This window comes from Pleurodeles waltl, chromosome 3_1 (genome assembly GCF_031143425.1).
Source record: "Pleurodeles waltl isolate 20211129_DDA chromosome 3_1, aPleWal1.hap1.20221129, whole genome shotgun sequence".
In the NCBI taxonomy this organism is placed as follows: Eukaryota; Metazoa; Chordata; class Amphibia; order Caudata; family Salamandridae; genus Pleurodeles; species Pleurodeles waltl.
This window is the reverse complement of record NC_090440.1, coordinates 754257778-754278175: the sequence shown is the minus strand read 5'-3', so window position 1 is coordinate 754278175 and position 20398 is coordinate 754257778. Positions and strand designations below refer to the sequence as shown.

The window sequence follows — 20398 nt, the reverse complement described above, 5'->3', positions numbered from 1 at the left end:
CGACAATTGGTGCTGGGTCAGGCCAAAATGAATACACACCCAATCTTAGTACCAGCCATAATTATCATCGCCATCATTTAAACAATCCATTATTCATATATAGGCCAAAATGCATGGACAGTACTATAAAAATATATATATATATATATATATATATATATATATATATATATATATACACACATATATATGTGTGTGTGTTTCAAATGAAATGGAACATAAAATGTCAAGACACCAACATGGCATGTATTCCAATTGTCAATGTTGTAACTCAAGGTGCCAACAGCAAATATAGATGTAAGAAAAACAGTTCAGAATGTAAAATCATAGCTCATCCGGATCTTTGGGGAGGCTGCATTGTTCCACTCATCCAGGGTGTTGAGGTGAATATTATTTCAGGACTATATCATAAAGGATTGTGAACTGTTATAATTGTCATATTTTGCTTGTTCCTTTATAATTTTACAAAAAAACACATCTGTTAGGATCAAGAATTCGTATTGCACGTTTATTTACACATGGATTCTTCCATTATGGTTATGAACTCTACAGTGGACGTGCCTTGTTTTTACCAGAGCAGTTATTAAAAGCCTCGTCTGCAGAGACTGTGTAACCTTCTTGTAAAATGTATGGTATTGAACGAAATACTACTTCTAAAGTGCAAGCAGCTGCTTCAAAGAAGCGTCCGGTGTTGAACAGTTGGGTTATTGACCCAACTATCAGCCTTGTCTAAAAAGAAAAGTATTAAGGAATTGCTTCAGACAAGCATAAGATTGTTGGTTGTTTAGGCAAGCATTATAATACTGATAAATGCTATTCATGATGCAGTTTATTAGTCACCTGAAGTTAATATAGTTAGAACCAGAAGGGGCTTGTGACACATTGAAGGGGCAGTGCATGGTGGGGGGGAGGAAACATTAATTATTTAAAAACACTTACATGATTCCCCGCCACCACCACCGTGCCGCTCCTCTGCCTCCACTGCACAGGCTCCCAGCTTGCCCTGCGGCCACTCCGAACGCTGCTGCCATGCTGCTGGCAGCATGACAGTAGCATTCTGAGTGGCCGGAGAGCCAAGCCAGGGAGCTCCGAGGCAGAGTGGGAGTCTCTGCCTGCTCTCTCCAACCCTGCAATACAGTGTGGGGTTGGAGAGAGCACAGAGTGCATGTGTGTTTGGCTGGACCGAGATTGCCGGCCAAACATATATGCGCACTGAGGGGAGTTCTATGCACTCCGTCTCTGTGCTAGTCATATCCTGGTGCCCCACCCCATTTACAATAAAATGATAATAAACATAGTTTTTTATTGTTTTATTGTAAACGTTTTGCAGCTGCTGATCCTGGCGGGAGGGCGACACTCCTCTGCCATAGCGGAGGAGCCGTGCCTGATTAGAACCATAATGTATTACCACATAATATTAAAGGTAGATCTCTATGGCAAACAAATATTTAATACCTGAGAATTTTATTTGTAAACATTACATAAACTCTACTTGTGCTTCATATACAGAAACATTTCAGGTTTCATTCAACAGTTGGAAACACACTGTCAACCAGTAAATTAGATGTTTAGATTCTAATGTCATCATCATTGCAAAAGCCTTCTCCTGTCTTTAGATATAATTGGTTCTGCTGCACACATCAAGCTAAACTGGGATACAAGGCAGTGTGACAATATCCAGTGTGACAGTTTCTTCATTTTGTCCCACTCCCCTTTCACCTGATCTATTTCTAACCTAAATATTATCAGTGTAAGGTTGGCAGTGGGTTCAGAGAACTATAATAGTACACACCACTTCAGCCTGGCTCTAGATTGCAATGTTACTGTTTCCTGACTGCTTCCCCAGCCATGAATAGTCATCCCTTAAATGGTCTAGTGGATTTTTTGAATGTTGGGAAACAACCAAAAACAGCTGTCTACAGCAGTCTATTTAAGATAAAGGTACATTCATTGTAAGAGAAGAGCCACTTTTTATATCCAACGAGACCCCTACTTTGTAACAGAGTCTGCAGGGATTTTCTGAGGTTTACAATAAGTATGCACAACTTTTGATTAATGGAATGATTCAGCAATAAAATCCTTGACATTAAAAGAAAATATATCATCACCATTACCATTAGACGTAAATACAATGCCGGACCCACTATTCAGATCCAGGAAACTTGCCTCTTAAATGCTAAATTGATGATTCCTTTAAAGACTAACACAGACAGGAACAAATTTAGACTTAAACGTACTTGAGACAGACGTAGATGTTTTTATTCCCAACACATGGCTCACTAAATGTTCATTTACAGTTGACTCAACATCTTAAGTGTTTTTCCAGCTTTAGGTTTCTTGTGAATCAAAACTAATTAGATTTGAAAGGGAAAAGATCACAGTCTTTAAAGGCACAAATGGCAACCCTACTTATATCACTTGTGTCTCTTCTGTGGTCAGGTTATGCTAGATGAAATTAGATACTCATGACCTCTCAGCCTGTCTGCTTTACAGGCATGGGGTACATTGTGGTTCTTTGTCTCTTCTGTTTGTGTTCAGACTTTCTGAGTCTAGCAGATGAGCTACCCTCATAGGACAGGGTATGGTAGCCTTTATTTGTTATTTTGCATGGTCGTGAGACAGAAGAAATATGGTGTAATTCCGTCCAGCGGTTCGGGCTGTGGTTGTGTTCAAACCTCCTATGGAAATTAACATAGGAAACACACCTTTTTTGATCCCCCCTTTTTCTCAACAGATCGCCCTGAAACTTTCTATACACAACAAGAATCACAGGTCCACTTTTTTTTGGAAAATGTTGTGATGAATAGTCAAATGATGCTAAAGATAAAGGAAAGTAAAAAAATGCTTTTCCTATGGAAACATGACCCTAAGAATAACTGCATACTGGCGCCCGCAACTAACGCAACTAGGTGAGATATATATATATATATATATTTATATATATATATATATAAATATATATATATATATATATATATATATATATATATTGTGGTTTGCATGCACCAAACCTCTGGTGAAACTATGAATGGTGTCACCGCTAGCACTTTTAATATACCACAGTTGCACCAAAAAGTTTTTTTGCAGCAGTTTGTAATTGTTGGTAATGGCCCTCTCTACAGGGTTACCCTCAAACATTTCGCCTTCCTCCTACTTTTTGCTGTATTTTTGCTTGTTGTCCTTAGGACTATGTGCACTTTACCACTGCTAACCAGTGCTAAAATGCTTGTGCTCCCTCCCTATAACATGATTTAATTGGCAAATACCTGACTGCCATATTTAATTTATATGTAAGTTGTAGAGTGGTATACCATATACCCAGGGCCTGCAAATTAAATGCTATCAGTGGGCCTGCAGCACATATTGTGCCACCCACTTAAGTAGCACCTTAAAACCTGTCCCAGGCCTGCTATTGCAGCCTAAAGGCAGTGTCCCACTGCCATGTCGACTTTGCATTTATAACTCCTTGCCAAGCCTTAAACTCCCCTTTTATTACATATAAGTCATCCATAAGGTAGGCCCTATGTACCCCATAGCTGTGCAATTAAAAGGTAGGACATGCACCTTTTAGTTTTACATGTCGTAGTAGTGAACACCCCCCAAATTAGTTTTTTTACTACTGTGAGTCGTACTCCTCCCATGGGATGTCATATTTAATAAGCTGTGATTCCTAAACCAGAGGTGGTAGATATGTTGTGTTTGGTATCTATGAACTTGTAATGATAAACCCTCTTTAATGGTAAAATCAGATTTATTACCGCAAGTTTGAAAATGCCACTTTTAGAAAGTTGACATTTTCCTGCCTTAGCCCTCAGTGTCTGCAGCTTGTCTCAGATTGCATGACTGGGTGTAACTGACAGTTGAAACTTTGTGAATTCACCACAGAGAGTCGCACATTAGTGGGATTAGCGGAGCCTGAATGGACCATTAACTGACCTGAAGGAGGGGCAGAAAACAGCCCCAGTCCAAGCTGAATAGGCTGGGCTCTTACACCACACAATAGGCTTAATGACCCTGTATTGTCAATGCAGCCAGCTAGGAGCATGGGCAAGGGAGACAAGAAATTCCTGGAACTTCTAAGGGTAGGGCATCAGAGCATAAAAAAATTACTTGGACCACCGCCGTGCCAGTATATTCATCAAAACTTTTACTGTAAATATTACATTAATATTATTAATCATTTTATCAAAGAGGTCATGAGTGCAGTAATTTGTAGGGTAAGTAGCAGTGCATGGTGAGAGTGCGAGTTATAATTACCTTAGCGCACAAGATATAGTTACTTGAGGTAACTCTAACTGTAACTTGTGAATTTCTTTGGTTTTGTACGTTTAAAATGTGAACCTAATTATAAAGTCTCTGTAACTTTAGTTTTTTTTTACGTGAATTTCTGTGTTTTTTCAAAAAAAAAATCCTAACTACAACGTCCCGGTAACCTTTATTTTTTCCAGTGAATTTCTATGTTTTTTTTTTTACCTAAAGTAATTTTCATTACTATACATTAATCCAACCACAGCTACTCATGGCCTTTGGTCATGTGTGGCAGCAGTTGGCCACAGGGCCAGCCACCTATAAGCACCCAACCTTGCACTATATGCAGCCTTCATCCATGTGCAGCAGAGGTTACCTGAAAGATCTGGCCAGCAGCCAGACACTGCGGCCAACCTCCCCTAACCAACCGACCCCATGCTATGCACAGCCCTTTGACAGTGTGTGGTGGGAGTTGGCCGTGGCCTCTATTGGTGTGAGAATAGGTGTGAGAGGGTTATCTGGGGGTGAGAGTGGCTGTGAGAGTGGTTGTCTGGGTGTGACAGTGCGTACATCAGTGTTTTAGCAGGTGCATCAGTGTGTGCGCTGGTCTGTGAGTGGGGGCATGAGGGTGTCAGTGGGTCTGTGAGTGGGTGTGTGAGAGTTTGAGTGGGTCTGTGAGTGGGTTCGTAACTATCTGAGTGGGTCTGTGAGCGAGTTTTGAAGCTGCAGCCAAGTCACAGCAAACACTTCACTTTTTGACAGCGGATCTGTATACAGGTCCCGCTGCCAAAAAGTGGAGCTCTCATGTCTGTTCCCTGTATGCAAGTATGCAATCAGGAAATAAAGATGAAAGGTTTGCTTCAGCAACCACAGAGCTGCTTCGTAAAGCAGCTCCGTGGTTGCTGAAGCAATGGGACTGCTGGAGAGGCCTTGAGACTTCACCCATGGTCCCAGAAAAATTGAAAAAATAGATTCGCTCAGTGTGAAGGTCACACTTAGTGTTGAGGGTTTGAGTCCAGCCGGGCTCATTTCCCTCCAGTTTTTTTTTTCAACTATAAATGTTTAAGCCTCACTAAAAGATGATCTTACTCTTTTAAAATGACAAATACATTTTTCTTTTCAGTTTGTCCAGAAATATCTCATTCTAAGTATATCATATATCAAGTCCTAAAAAAAACTCTCTCTCACCCTCTCACTCACTCTCTATCTCACTCTCTTTCAATCTTTCACCCACTCACACACCCACTCAGACACTTATGCACCCACTTACAGACACACTCACGTACCCACTCACAGACCGACTCAGACCCTTGTACAACCACTCACAGCCCCAGTCAGACCCTCACACACCCACTCACAGACCCACTCACACACCCAGACAGAAACGCTCACCCCACACATCTTTTCTCACACCCATAGAGGCTGCTGCCAACTCCCGCCACACACGGTCAATGGGCTGTGCACAGCATGAGGTTGGGTGGTTAGGGAGGTTGGGCGGTTGGGGGGGTTGGCGGCAGGGTCTGGCTGCAGGCCAGGGCCTTCGGGTAACCTCCAGGCCAAAGTGCTTTTACCCATGTGTTCTGGTTTAGAGTGGAGTGGATTGGAATTGTGGGGCTGTGCGGGGTGGAATTATGTCGTGTGGAGTGGATTTGTGTTCTTGTTTGGTTATTAAAATGGATGCAAATGGATCACAACAATCCTGCAAGGCAAGGCTGACACTATTCGTCTAATGCCACTAAGAAAAGGCAGTCAGGGACAATGGAAGTGGGTATGACTGAACCAAGTTAATTTTGAGCAGCAATAGGATCAATTACTTATTGCAAAAAACATTTTTTCATAAACATGACAAAATTATGCTGAAAAGATGACGTTGTGAAACTTTTTCCCCAGGAATCTATCATGTTGTCAAACCACATAGTCAAAGTAGCCTTTCAAAATGGATAGTATCTTTGGGGAAAAGTTTATATTTTATAATAGAACCATCATGACTCTTTGATGACAGGTGCAAGTCTACAATTCAAAGATAAATGTCACTAGGACAAAAGAAAACAGAACAAGAAGTTGCATTATTGCATTTCCATAAAGTGGGAGAAATTAGTGAATAAATGTTTAGCTTCAATAACATTACAACTAATATCAACAATATCAACAGAAATGTGAAAAAGGCACAATGGTGTACACTGATCAACTTCCTGTCCAAAGAGGTATGTATTTATATCGGAATTATACTTTCAGATTTATAGCCGCAAATGTTTTTAGTTTTAGCTTTTTAATAAGTATCATTACAGCTCAATGGAAGTTTACTTACACTGATTTGCCCACAGCTCAAATGTACAGTAAAGCACCATAGCCATTCACTGATACGTGCTGTCCATCTTTCAGAAACATGCAATAAGATAAGCAAAGTTATATATCTAATTTCCACTGCTGAAAAAAGTCTGAAGTACTTGAAAACGGAAAACTGACAGGCTTCATTCAAACGCTGGCAACGTAAATGACAACATGCATACACCTATATGCGACAGAGTAGAGACACTCTGACTCTCTATCAAGGTCTTAAACTTGGACCCACTCATATTAGCATGATGGGTTTTTCCCTGCGAGGCCCATTTCATAGAAAGAAAAATGGGCATTCTGACCAATCAGTCATTAATGGAAAAGGGAATTTGTATGAAGGCACTCTGCAACACACTGAATAATGTTTTAGTACTGAAACGACAAACACAAGAATGTGTTGTGGTAGGTTACTCTTAAGAATCAAATGCACTGGAGTTGAAACGTGTTAAAAATATATCCAATTGACCACAGATTCCATATAACTCCTAATGCATTTACACTGGATTACTTGACTGAGGCTAGTGTGGCTGAACCTGAAAACTAATGATCAATATGTACAGTGTCGGAATAGAAAAGTGTTTACCAAAACTTTTTCACTTCCTTAAAAGCACAGACTGAAACGTTACAGAAATAAGCAATATTAGAAAAAAATCATGCAAAAGCAATATACAGAGCCGCCATGGTAGCGCGCAGTGTCGCAAGAATAATAACTTCATGAGGATGATGTAAAAGAGGGTGGGCAATGCAAGCATGTATACCTAATAAGCCTGACATGGATAGTATAGCCACACCAGAGGGCCTTCAATAGCTCAGTCCCTGAATGACAGCTTTCATGTAGGAGGGAGGAGCAAACTTCTTACCCACTGCACAAGTATTTACTGGATACTTTGAAAGCATGCTTTTGGGAGATGTTGCACCTGTAAATGACTGCACTGTATGTCTTTGTGAGGAATGTAGAAACACCTGTAATGCAAGCTTCCACAGTGTCTGAGTCTGAGGTGGAAGCTATTAGTGATGTATTCTATGAGAGAGTACAGGCTTGTTGGCTGAGGCCTGTTCAAAACATCAAATGCTGTAAAGTCACGGCCAGCCAGGTTCGAGTCATGGCATTGGCTCAACATCCTGCGATTGTGAGTAAATCACCTAATCTCATGTGGCTTATACAATAACAAAATTGTCTTTGTGCCTAAATCAATAAATAATTATAATATGCGAAAAGACCAAAAAAAGCTGATCACAAACGAATGCTGTAAAACTGCAACCCTGGCCAGGTTTGAGTCTCAGTATCAGGTCAACATCCTGCGATTGAGAGTAAATCACCTAATTGCATGCGGCTTAAACAAAACAATAAATACAATTGAATTTAACAAATGGTTCTCAGTACCTATGGCAAATGCCGAAATGATTTAAAAAACATGCCGATTTGAATTAAAAGAGTAATGCAGATACAAGCACTATGCAATCATTTCTGAAGCCAACATTCCAAACACACGGTTAGTCTAAAGAAGCCTAAAGAAAGAAAAAAAGAGTGTGTTGAAAAAGACATAAATAAACAAAATAGTAGGGGGACATGTAGCACGGGCAGTAGCCTTAAAGTGAAAAACACACCCAAATACAGCCAAAGCCCCACTTAAAAGCAAGGATTTCCAAATGGCAGAAAAAAGAAGCAATGAAAATGTGGGCGTGTTTGAAGCCCATAGGTGAGATACAGCATGTCTTGAAGAGACAGCTCTTGCGCTGCCTATGCAAGACCAAAAAGTATGCTCAACCTATATGCAATTCACCTTCATTAGCACTGACTAAAGAAGCATTATTCCAGAGAATTGGTAATTCTACAGACTTGACTTTATGTGTAGCATCCATACTCATGGGAGAAACTAATTCCATGTAGCAGCTGAGCAATTACAGAAAATTGCAGTGCATGTTTCTCCACTGCTTTATAAACATCCTAAACACTCTATAGTTTTGCAATAAACATATTTATTCTAATTTTGTATTTCAGCATTGTAAGAGTTTACCATCTCAGATTCCCAAACATATTTATCTTGTGCTATAATTCACCTGGGGATGATTTATCAGAAAAAATAATTGTTGTAATGCACATGTACAACCCTCACAAGTAGGTGCAATATTTTATTTGTGCAATCAAGGTTATTAAAGAAAGAGGAATTCATGGTAACTGAATTAACAGCTTTCAGATTTGTAATCAATAAAATAAAGCACTTTACCATGTTTCTTAAATGATAAATTCATAATAAGAAGTGTGAGACAGTAATATCTATATAATGTTTTTTTACAGGGCTTATATCTGAATCTCAACAAGAAAGCAATTCAACTACGTGCTTGTAATGCATTCTTCCAAGGTTGAAGTGATGTTAGCATGCCTTCTCCTCTTCCAACACCTTTCCAAATCTGACATAAGATTTCAGAATCCCCACTTTATGCACCAATTCCCTGATCCACAGTCAAGCCTTTCCAAATCTTCCCTTCAAAATGCAAATTGCAAATGCAAATCTTCCCTTCAAAATGCAACAAACCGACCACACTGGAATCGTATGTCTGCCCTACTTTCCCCTCTCAGGCTGCCTGTCTTGCTGTCTCTGTCAGGCTGGCCGAGGGGGTGGTTCAGGAGATCCTTTATCATTTTTTGAGGTTGAGTCCACCTTGCATGTGGCCTGCAGCAGCATTGCACCAAAAAATGACAACGATCAACGTTAAGGACTGGCAATAGGTCTTAACTGAAATTCACATCACTATAATTTTCCTCATTATAAACAATTATTTTACTTTAACATTATGCTAAACAAGAAGCGCCGTGGTGGGTGTACTTTATTTAATAAAAACCCATTGGCACCTTATATTGGAGGGAAAATTCAAAGAAAGCACCATCTTACCTGAAAGGACCCTGCATGATCATCTTCTTTCTCTCCTTCCCGGCCCTCTTTTAAAGCAATAAGTGTGAATCCTCTGAAATATGCTGGAGGGGCAGCAGAAAGTGTAACTAAGGATAGAGAAAATGCAATAGGTTATTCACTCAATTATCATGAAAATAAATAGTTAATATTTCAGTGAGGGATCTGCATTGTAAACTGATTACAAAATAAACATAGCAAACCCACCAAAACAGTCACAACACCTAGGATGGCAAATAGATTCTCAGCTAAAGTAACGGTTTGGGGGATATGTACGCATTGTTTTCATTTTAATGATTATTCTAATTTTAGTTCAAACAACCTATGTTTCATCTTCTGGTGACATTTTAAGACTGGCAATGTGAAATATACATATGATTGCATGGGTTGGCATGGATGATGGAAAACCCTATTCTCTAAGAGTAACAAAGAATGTACTGTGCATTGTTTATTAGTTCAAAGAAACAAAATCAGTTGTCTACCCAGATATATTAGATATCTCACACCAAACTCTGCATTTACCACTGTAACCAAACAAGCCACAACACAAACATTCCACAAACTGGCTGTGGCCCTGTGAAGCTCTGGTGCAACTCCAATTTCCAGACTGCATCCTGCTGCAGCAGGCCACAGGCAGTGTAGCTAGAAAGTGGGGAACTGATCTTATATTCTGGTACAGGCATGATGGCAGCGGCCAGATTGAAGTACAAGATCATACGTAAACAGAGGACTCTTGCAGATCTTGGGGGCAGACCAAAGGTGAAACCAGCTGCCAGAGGGTGGTTAAAACACAGGAGAGAGCGTGCCTGTGGCGAGACACAAGATCAAACAGAGGGAAAGGGTGCCCCACTCACTTGGCAGGACCTCTGATCATGTATACATAATTTCACTTAAAGGGATGTTCGAGGAGGACAGAGAAAAGATGGCCATAGCGGGAATAGGCATTAGAAGGGATTAAAGGGTGGGTGGACTTCAGGCCGTTCAGCTTAGGTTGATGAACGTGGAGGCCATTTCTTGGTGGCTTGGAGTACGAACCGAATATCTCTTCCTATGTCTTCCATTATGATTGAAAAATTCTTACAGCTATCTATGTTTTCAGAGCTCTTTCAAATATGATGGAAAGTTTTCAGATTGACGTTTTGTTCAGATTCATTTTGTCTTATTGTGTACAGTATCGAATAAAAAATTATTTAAACCTAAATTTGGAAACAGTGAGAAGACAGAGATGAAAATAACACAGTTAATTTGTCCGAGCTTTCCAGTAAACAATCTAATATTACTACTGTTTCTGTGAATATCTCTAACATACTCTTAATGCTCCAACACAGACTGTTAATTAGAGAGCAACCACTTTATGAATTACATTTTTTTCATGTGTTCCTTTATAGTGTCGGTTTTGCTACACTTTGGGCCAGATGTAGCAAAACGCCAATTTGCGACTTGCAAATTGCGAGTCCCTGCGACTCGCAATTTGCAACTCGCAAATTGGTATGCAGTACGGTGTCTCAGACACCGACTGCGACTCGCTATGGGGTCGCAATGACCCACCTCATTAATATTCATGAGGTGGGTCGCTAATTGCGGCCCCATAGCGAGTCTAGGCACTCGCAAACATGGAGGCCTGCTGTCGTCAGCAGACCTCCATGTTCGTGACTGCTTTAAATAAAGCAGTTATTTTTTTTTTTAAGTGTAGCCCGTTTTCCTTAAAGGAAAACAAGCTGCACTTAAAAAAAAAAACGAAACCTTTAGTTTCGGTATTTTTTCAGGGCAGGGAGTGGTCCTTTGGATCACTCCCTGCCCTGAAAAAATATTTGTGGGTCCATTCACAAAGTGGAAGGGGTCCTCTGGGGACCCCTTCCAATTTGCAAGTGGGTTACCATCCACTTCAAGTGGATGGTAACTGCGACTCCATTTGCGACCGCATATGCGGTCGCAAATGGAATTACATTCCACTCCGAATCGCAAATAGGAAGGTGTTGGACTTTTGCTCATGCAGGGTCATCCCCAGACTTTTTTGCCTCCTGCCTCCTATATTTTTCTGACATGTTGCTGTTGGCTTTTCAACTCTGAGCACTTTACCACTGCTAACCAGTGCTAAAGTGCCTATGCTCTCCTGTTTAAATTGTATGTAAGTGGTTTATCCATGATTGGCATATTTGATTTACTAGTAAGTCCCTAGTAAGGTGCACTAGAGGTGCCAGGGCCTGTAAATCAAATGCTACTAGTGGGCCTGCAGCACTGGTTGTGCCACCCACATAAGTAGCTCTGTAATCATGTCTCAGACCTGCCACTGCAGTGTCTGTGTGTGTATTCTTACACTGTAAATTCGACTTGGCAAGTGTACCCACTTGCCAGGCCTAAACCTTCCCTTTCCTTACATGTAAGGCACCCCTAAGGTAGGCCCTAGGTAGCCCCAAGGGCAGGGTGCAGTGTATGGATAAGGTAGGACATATAGTAATGTGGTTTATATGTCCTGACAGTGAAATACTGCCAATTTCGTTTTCACTGTTGCAAGGTCTGTCTCTCTCTCATAGGATAATATGGGGGCTACCTTTAAATATGATTAAAGTGTAGATTCCCCTAGAGAGTAGATGGACATGTGGAGTTTGGGATCCCTGAACTCACAATTTAAAAATACATCTTTTAGTAAAGTTGATTTTAAGATTGTGCGTTTGGAAATGCCACTTTTAGAAAGTGAGCATTTTCTTGCTTAAACCATTCTGTGACTCTGCCTTGTTTGTGGATTCCCTGTCTGGGTCAGTTTTGACAGTTGGGTTGTTTTTCACCTCACACCAGACAGTGACACATAGGGAGCTGGGGTGTGATCTGCATTTCCTGATTAGCCATCTCTGCTAGGAGGGAGGGGTGGAGTGGTCACTCTCATCTGAAAGGACTGTGCCTGCCTCTGACAATGCTGTCTCCAGCCCCCTGGTGTGTGTCTGAGGCCTTGCCTGGGCAAGGCAGGATTTCACAAGAAGGTGTGAGTCCCCTTTGAAGAAAGGTGACTTCAAAGACTAAAATGGGTATAAGAAGGGCACCCAAACTTACAAACTTTAGAAACACTTCTGGAATCAAGGGGAACCTCTGCCTGGAGAAGAGCTGATCGCTGAGGAACAAGTGCTGCCCTGCCTGTGACTGTGCTTTGGGGAGCTTTCCTGCAGTGCTGCTTCTGCCAGAGTAAGAGGGCAAAGACTGGACTTTGTGTGCCTTCCATCTTGAAGAAGAAATCTCCAAGGGCTTGATGTAGAGCTTGCCTCCTGTTATTGAAGTCTCAGGGATAGCAAAGACTTCTTCCTGCCAGCACCTGGAGTCTCTGGAGAGACCCCTACTCTGCTCTGTGGTGCCCTTCCAGTTCCTGGGACCCTGACAGGAGAGGCTGGCAGCCTAAGGACAAAAATACACGCACCGAGCGCCGTGCGGAGAAAAGATCGACGCGAATCCGATCGCGGCTGAGAAAACGACGCGACGCCGGCTCCGCAGCTGAGAAACGACGCCGCAGGAAACGCGACCGGAGAATCGACGCCCGGAGCAGGAGAAACGACGCGCAGCATCGCTGACGAAGGCTGAGAGATCGCAACCTGCGCCGCGGGACTTTCGGACCGTCGCGTGGCTGGCTGTTTCGACGCGCATCGCCGTGCCGAGTTGTTTTCGACGCATATAACCGTGCAGGGTTATTTTCGACGCGCACAGCCCGTGCGGGGTTATTTTTGACGCAAACCAGGTACATTTACACGCTAGCAGCGCTAGTGTGTTGTTACAACTACCTAAAGACTCTTTTTATTTTAAACCTTTAAAAAATCATAACTTGACTTGTGTATGTTGGATTTTTGTCGTTTTGGTCTTGTTTTGTCTAGATAAATATTTCCTATTTTTCTAAACTGGTGTTGTGTCATTTTGTAGTGTTTTCATTAAGTTACTGTGTGTGTTGGTACAAATACTTTACGCCCAGCACTCTGAGGTTAAGCCTACTGCTCTGCCAAGCTACCAAGGGGGTAAGCAGGGGTTAGCTGAGGGTGATTCTCTTTTATCCTAACTAGAGTGAGGGTCCTTGCTTGAACAGGGGGTAACCTGACTGTCAACCAAAGACCCCATTTCTAACATTGGTGGCAGCGGTGGGATTTGGACTTGTATTTGTACTTGACATACAGTAATTAAGTGTACACTACTGTTTTGATCTCAGACCACTACGTGACCACATACTACTTGTCTTGTGATTCTGCTTTTTGTTCTCTGATGTCCTCCTGGAAGTATTGATAATATTTTTGGACTTTGGTTTTTGGTTGTGAAGCCTTTGCAGAATGGAAGTCAATTTCTGGCACCTATTTATGTATAAAAAGTGGCAGCTTAAAGCATTTTGCATGGAAAGGGGACTGGCTGTGAACAGGAAATCCAGAAGGGAGGATCTTGAGTCAGCCCTGTTTCAGTATGAATTGAAACGTTGTCAGGCAACACCACCAAATGAGTCTGAGGAGGATGACTACTCCGAAGAGGAGGAAACAGAAAGAGATGAGTGGCTCCTAGCTCGAATCCGGAGTCTGGAAGAGCTAGATGCAGAGCTTGAGAGGGCTGAGGAGGAGAGAGCCTTAGTCCTGGAAAAAGAAAGGATTGCAGCTCAAGAGCTGAGCTGTGAAGAGCTGAAGCTGGAGGCCATGAGGGCTGAGTCCAGTTCAGATGGTGGCAGCAAAAATCTTGTATCCAGTACTGCTGAAGAAGTGCACATGCCCAGAGATGTGGTGCCCTACTTGAAGGAGGGAGTTAACACACGCCAGGAGGTTCAGGGGTATGAGGTAGCTCCAGTGATGCACAGGGTCCCTGAGGTGGATTGGGGAACTGGCATGGGGAGTCATATTCCTACTGGTGGGAGGGACACTCTACTGACTCTAGGTGAGAGTGACAGGGAGAGGGTTTCCCCCCAGGTAGAAGTCCTGGTTATGGAGGGTGAAAACATCCCAGAAGAGTGTGGGTTGAGTGTCAGGGACAGTCAGGTACTGTCTCACCAGTCTCAGGAGGGTGATGTGGGGTGCTTTTTCAAAGCAGAGTCACTGGATGGTTGGGTGAAGGGTACTTTGGTTAATTCATGTGAGGGGCTGAGTGATGTAATTGCTGGAGAGCATATGTCTAGTCCTTATTTTCCAGAGCTATGCCAACACCAGGTGGAGTGTGAGTTCTCTGACCCCAGGGAGCTTACAATGGAGGCAGACTTCTGGGTGAGTACCAGAGAGTCTGAAGAGGCATTTGGGGGTGCTCCTGAGAGGAGTGGTCTAGGTAGTTCCCAACCAGGTGAGGTAGGGAAGGATTGTAGTGTCCCAGGTAGGTCCCAGTGTAGTGGGATGGGTGAGGGACCCCATGTCCAGTCTCAGAGGAGAGGGAATGGGGATGGGTTGAGGCCCAAGGTGCCCGAGATCCGGTCCCAGGTCCTGGAGGGTTCCGTGCGGGAACCCCAGGAGGGGAGCCTAGCCTGTACCATAGGGCCATCTGCTGAGGGAGACCCCACAGTGTCAGGAGAACTTGGGGGGGCGGCTGTAGCCAGCGTCCCACCAGTTCTGGTGTCTGGCAGTACCCCTCCTAGTGAGGGGTTGCAGAAGTCCAGACAGAGGGTTGAGAGGGGGTTGCGGACCCCAGTGGAGAACCTGGAGGGTCAGGGGTCAGCTCTGAGTGCAGAGCCCCCCAGGAATGACCTTGGTGAGACCATTTCTGGGCTGGGGGGAATCCAGACTCTGTCAGATGGGCAGAGGTCAGGAGACCTGCGCCAGCCAGACTCTTGTATGGCCCTTGGGGAAAGTGTTTCCCTTGTGGGGGGTAGGTGTGCCCCCCAGGAAGTCCTGGTGTGCCAGGCAATGGTTCAACCGCAGGGTGGTGACTCTGGGTTGAATGATCAGGTTCAGGGGGTAAACTCTGACCTGATGGGGGGTAAGTGTGCTCCCAAGGAAGTCCTGGTGTGCCAGGCAGTGGTTCAACCGCAGGGTAGTGACTCTGGGTTGAATGATCAGGTTCAGGGGGTAAACTCTGACCTGATGGGGGGTAAGTGTGCTCCCAAGGAAGTCCTGGTGTGCCAGGCAGTGGTTCAACCGCAGGGTGGTGACCCTGGGTTGGATGACCAGGTTCAGAGGGTAAACTCTGACCTGGTAGGGGGTAGGTATGCCCCCCAGGAAGTCCTGGGTTGCCAGGCAGTGATCCAGTCTGTGGGTACAGACCCTGGATTGGGAGGCCAGGTTAAGGGTGTCCCCCCTGACCTGGAGGAAGGGGCTACTGCTAACAGTACCCCTACCATGTTGTCTTCTGGGGGGGCCGCTCCTAGTTGGGTGGTTCAGGACCCCAGAAGAGAGGGCAGGGGGAGGGAAGCCTCACCCCTGGCCCTGGTCCAACCTGAAGGTACAGACCCCAGGTTGGAGGATCAGTTGCAGGTTAACATCCCTGCACTGATGGAAGAATTGTGCAGGACTGCTTCTACAAGCACCCTGACAGTTTTGGACTCTGGGGGTGCCGCTTCTGCAGGGAGGGTACAGAGCCCCAGAGGGGAGGACCAGGGTCAGGTTGTCATCCCTGACCTGGTGGAAGAGAGAGTGGTCAAAGGGTGCCAGGCACCTGGGGCTACCACCCCCCACTCTCCACAGTCACAGTGGTTAGAGAGGCCTGAGGTCGGGCTCTCATCCCTGACAGTTGTCTGGGGCCACTGTGGCTTACTGTCCTGGTGGACAGAGTTGCCCCTGGGGGGGGGAGGACGAGAGTCACACCCCGGGGGTGGAGTGGGCAACACCACTGTGTTGGCCCTGGTGGTACTATCTGCCCATTGCAATACATCTGTGAGCAAAGTAAAGTTAGGTGTTGCACAGATGGTGTCTGTAGATGTGGAGAAGGGTTCCCCATGGGTTAGCTTAGTGGGCCCTGAGAGTATGGACAGAGGGATCCAACTGGAGTCAGGAAGGCGTAGAACTGGAACATGCCCCTGCTGTTGTGGGCCTGGGTCCTTGTTCTATCGCCCCAATCAGGGAAGTACATCAAGGTATTGATTGTTCTCCCTTGGCTTTAGGCTGGTAGGGGGTCGTGTTGGACTTTTGCTCATGCAGGGTCATCCCCAGACTTTTTTGCCTCCTGCCTCCTATATTTTTCTGACATGTTGCTGTTGGCTTTTCAACTCTGAGCACTTTACCACTGCTAACCAGTGCTAAAGTGCCTATGCTCTCCTGTTTAAATTGTATGTAAGTGGTTTATCCATGATTGGCATATTTGATTTACTAGTAAGTCCCTAGTAAGGTGCACTAGAGGTGCCAGGGCCTGTAAATCAAATGCTACTAGTGGGCCTGCAGCACTGGTTGTGCCACCCACATAAGTAGCTCTGTAATCATGTCTCAGACCTGCCACTGCAGTGTCTGTGTGTGTATTCTTACACTGTAAATTCGACTTGGCAAGTGTACCCACTTGCCAGGCCTAAACCTTCCCTTTCCTTACATGTAAGGCACCCCTAAGGTAGGCCCTAGGTAGCCCCAAGGGCAGGGTGCAGTGTATGGATAAGGTAGGACATATAGTAATGTGGTTTATATGTCCTGACAGTGAAATACTGCCAATTTCGTTTTCACTGTTGCAAGGTCTGTCTCTCTCTCATAGGATAATATGGGGGCTACCTTTAAATATGATTAAAGTGTAGATTCCCCTAGAGAGTAGATGGACATGTGGAGTTTGGGATCCCTGAACTCACAATTTAAAAATACATCTTTTAGTAAAGTTGATTTTAAGATTGTGCGTTTGGAAATGCCACTTTTAGAAAGTGAGCATTTTCTTGCTTAAACCATTCTGTGACTCTGCCTTGTTTGTGGATTCCCTGTCTGGGTCAGTTTTGACAGTTGGGTTGTTTTTCACCTCACACCAGACAGTGACACAAAGGGAGCTGGGGTGTGATCTGCATTTCCTGATTAGCCATCTCTGCTAGGAGGGAGGGGTGGAGTGGTCACTCTCATCTGAAAGGACTGTGCCTGCCTCTGACAATGCTGTCTCCAGCCCCCTGGTGTGTGTCTGAGGCCTTGCCTGGGCAAGGCAGGATTTCACAAGAAGGTGTGAGTCCCCTTTGAAGAAAGGTGACTTCAAAGACTAAAATGGGTATAAGAAGGGCACCCAAACTTACAAACTTTAGAAACACTTCTGGAATCAAGGGGAACCTCTGCCTGGAGAAGAGCTGATCGCTGAGGAACAAGTGCTGCCCTGCCTGTGACTGTGCTTTGGGGAGCTTTCCTGCAGTGCTGCTTCTGCCAGAGTAAGAGGGCAAAGACTGGACTTTGTGTGCCTTCCATCTTGAAGAAGAAATCTCCAAGGGCTTGATGTAGAGCTTGCCTCCTGTTATTGAAGTCTCAGGGATAGCAAAGACTTCTTCCTGCCAGCACCTGGAGTCTCTGGAGAGACCCCTACTCTGCTCTGTGGTGCCCTTCCAGTTCCTGGGACCCTGACAGGAGAGGCTGGCAGCCTAAGGACAAAAATACACGCACCGAGCGCCGTGCGGAGAAAAGATCGACGCGAATCCGATCGCGGCTGAGAAAACGACGCGACGCCGGCTCCGCAGCTGAGAAACGACGCCGCAGGAAACGCGACCGGAGAATCGACGCCCGGAGCAGGAGAAACGACGCGCAGCATCGCTGACGAAGGCTGAGAGATCGCAACCTGCGCCGCGGGACTTTCGGACCGTCGCGTGGCTGGCTGTTTCGACGCGCATCGCCGTGCCGAGTTGTTTTCGACGCATATAACCGTGCAGGGTTATTTTCGACGCGCACAGCCCGTGCGGGGTTATTTTTGACGCAAACCAGGTACATTTACACGCTAGCAGCGCTAGTGTGTTGTTACAACTACCTAAAGACTCTTTTTATTTTAAACCTTTAAAAAATCATAACTTGACTTGTGTATGTTGGATTTTTGTCGTTTTGGTCTTGTTTTGTCTAGATAAATATTTCCTATTTTTCTAAACTGGTGTTGTGTCATTTTGTAGTGTTTTCATTAAGTTACTGTGTGTGTTGGTACAAATACTTTACGCCCAGCACTCTGAGGTTAAGCCTACTGCTCTGCCAAGCTACCAAGGGGGTAAGCAGGGGTTAGCTGAGGGTGATTCTCTTTTATCCTAACTAGAGTGAGGGTCCTTGCTTGAACAGGGGGTAACCTGACTGTCAACCAAAGACCCCATTTCTAACAGAAGGGAACACCCCTTCCTATTTGCGATTCTGAAATGCATATTGCGAGTCGGTCCCGACTCGCAATATGCATTTCTGAATAGCAAAGAGGCTTTTGTGCCTCGTAAACGGCGATTTTCGCCGTTTTCGAGCCGCAAACCCTTTGCTACATCTGGCCCTTAATCCTTAGTAGATATACCATTTACATTCTGATTTATCATCAATAAGGAATCTCATACTCGCCAACCCTACTGATTTGAGTATTAGGCTATTGCTTTTCATGCACTATTACACCTACCAATTTCACGGATTCACCCTAGGGCCTTTTTCTGGCTGTAAGATTTCTCGCCCCTCCTTGGTGCAACGTTTTAAAATTGTAAACAAGTAACGGAATGCCTGCGTAATGCCTGGTACAGTGATTCTTAACCTATGACCTACAGCCCCCTGGGAATCAACAAAACCTTCTCAGGAGGACTGCAACTGCCTAGAAAATTAAAAAATATAGGTAGATTTGAAAAAAGTGTGTACACATGTCAGAACCCCTTTCAGAAGGCCATCAGGCAAGCAGGAATTACTGGACCCAACCACCGAGGTTGAGGCCCTTTGTCTACTGATGTTTCATGCCCAACCTAGTATGGGGTCTGAGCAACTGGGCCAAGTACCCCTTCAGCACTTGACTCTCGGTGGTAGTGCAGGTAGAGCAGTTTCAACTCAAAATACATCCAGCAACTTTAATAAATGATTGTTCAGTCAAATATTTCTTTTCATTTAAAAAAGAGTATTTATCTACTAACACAAAGTCCAATACAACACTTTGCAAACAATAAATACATCATTTTTGAGGCAAGCCCACTAGTGTTACCATGACCAGCTTTCCAGTCTGTATCCCCATTTATGGCTGATGGTTATTTCATATTCATGTGTTCTAACATCCAAGCTAGGCCCTGCTAAGGCATTCAAGTCTCAGAGGGCTCTTTAGAAAGATTCCAGATTCCCCAACCTAGATTGCATCAGATCAGAGCAAGTTCCTCAGGTCCCAATGTCTCATTTGCCAATCTTTCTGCTCTCGCAGAGTTGTAGTTTAGGGTCTGCAGGCCCCCCTCAGCAGCCCATCTGTGCCTCTGTGAAAGGAAGCTGCAGTTGTGGTGCCCGCCATCTTCGGTGCTCCTCTGATCCTGTAAGTCTCTCCTTGAGGAGGTCTCCAACACTCCGAGATGAGGAAGTTGAAGCCTTTGCCCTCATTCTGCATGGACCAGGGCCCACTGTATATTCCCAGCTGCACTTGGTGTAAGGGCCCTCTTCCTCTTTCACAGCCCACGCAGGTACGTTTGCAGCAGAACATACAAGGTGATGGCCCTCTCTCTTCATCGTGGCCCCCTACACAGCATATGGGAGTTGTGGGAGCCACAAACAGAGTGAGACCTATTAGGGTTACAGAGCTGTAGTGGGCCACAGCCCTCTTACTCCCATAGTGCACCGCTAAGGGTGGTAACCCTTATTCTCAATGCTGCACCCACCTGGAAAGGGGACCACACACTTTAGCACATAAGCCAACAGCCTGATGGGTGCAGCGGTCTTGACTGGTAGAATTTTACACTCTGCTCCCCAGATTCATGCAATGGGATCCTCACTGGACCTCACTTACCACCTTCACCTCACAGGGTCCACTGTTGTTGTGTCAGGCAGAAGCTAGTACTACAGATGCCAGGCGAGTTTGTTGATCTTCCAGGGTGATGTCCCCTGACCCAGAAT

The 20398-nt window shown here is 44.6% G+C and overlaps 1 protein-coding gene across 2 annotated transcripts in view; it reads right to left on the bottom strand.

Moving 5' to 3' along the window:
* Window positions 1-20398, bottom strand: part of SPON1 (spondin 1) — a 1167370-nt gene that overhangs the window by 1024032 nt on the left and 122940 nt on the right. For both annotated transcript variants that reach the window (XM_069223539.1, XM_069223538.1), the window contains exon 2: window positions 9480-9586. In XM_069223539.1, coding sequence (XP_069079640.1) covers window positions 9480-9586 — 107 coding nt within the window. The remainder of the gene's footprint in view (window positions 1-9479; window positions 9587-20398) is intronic.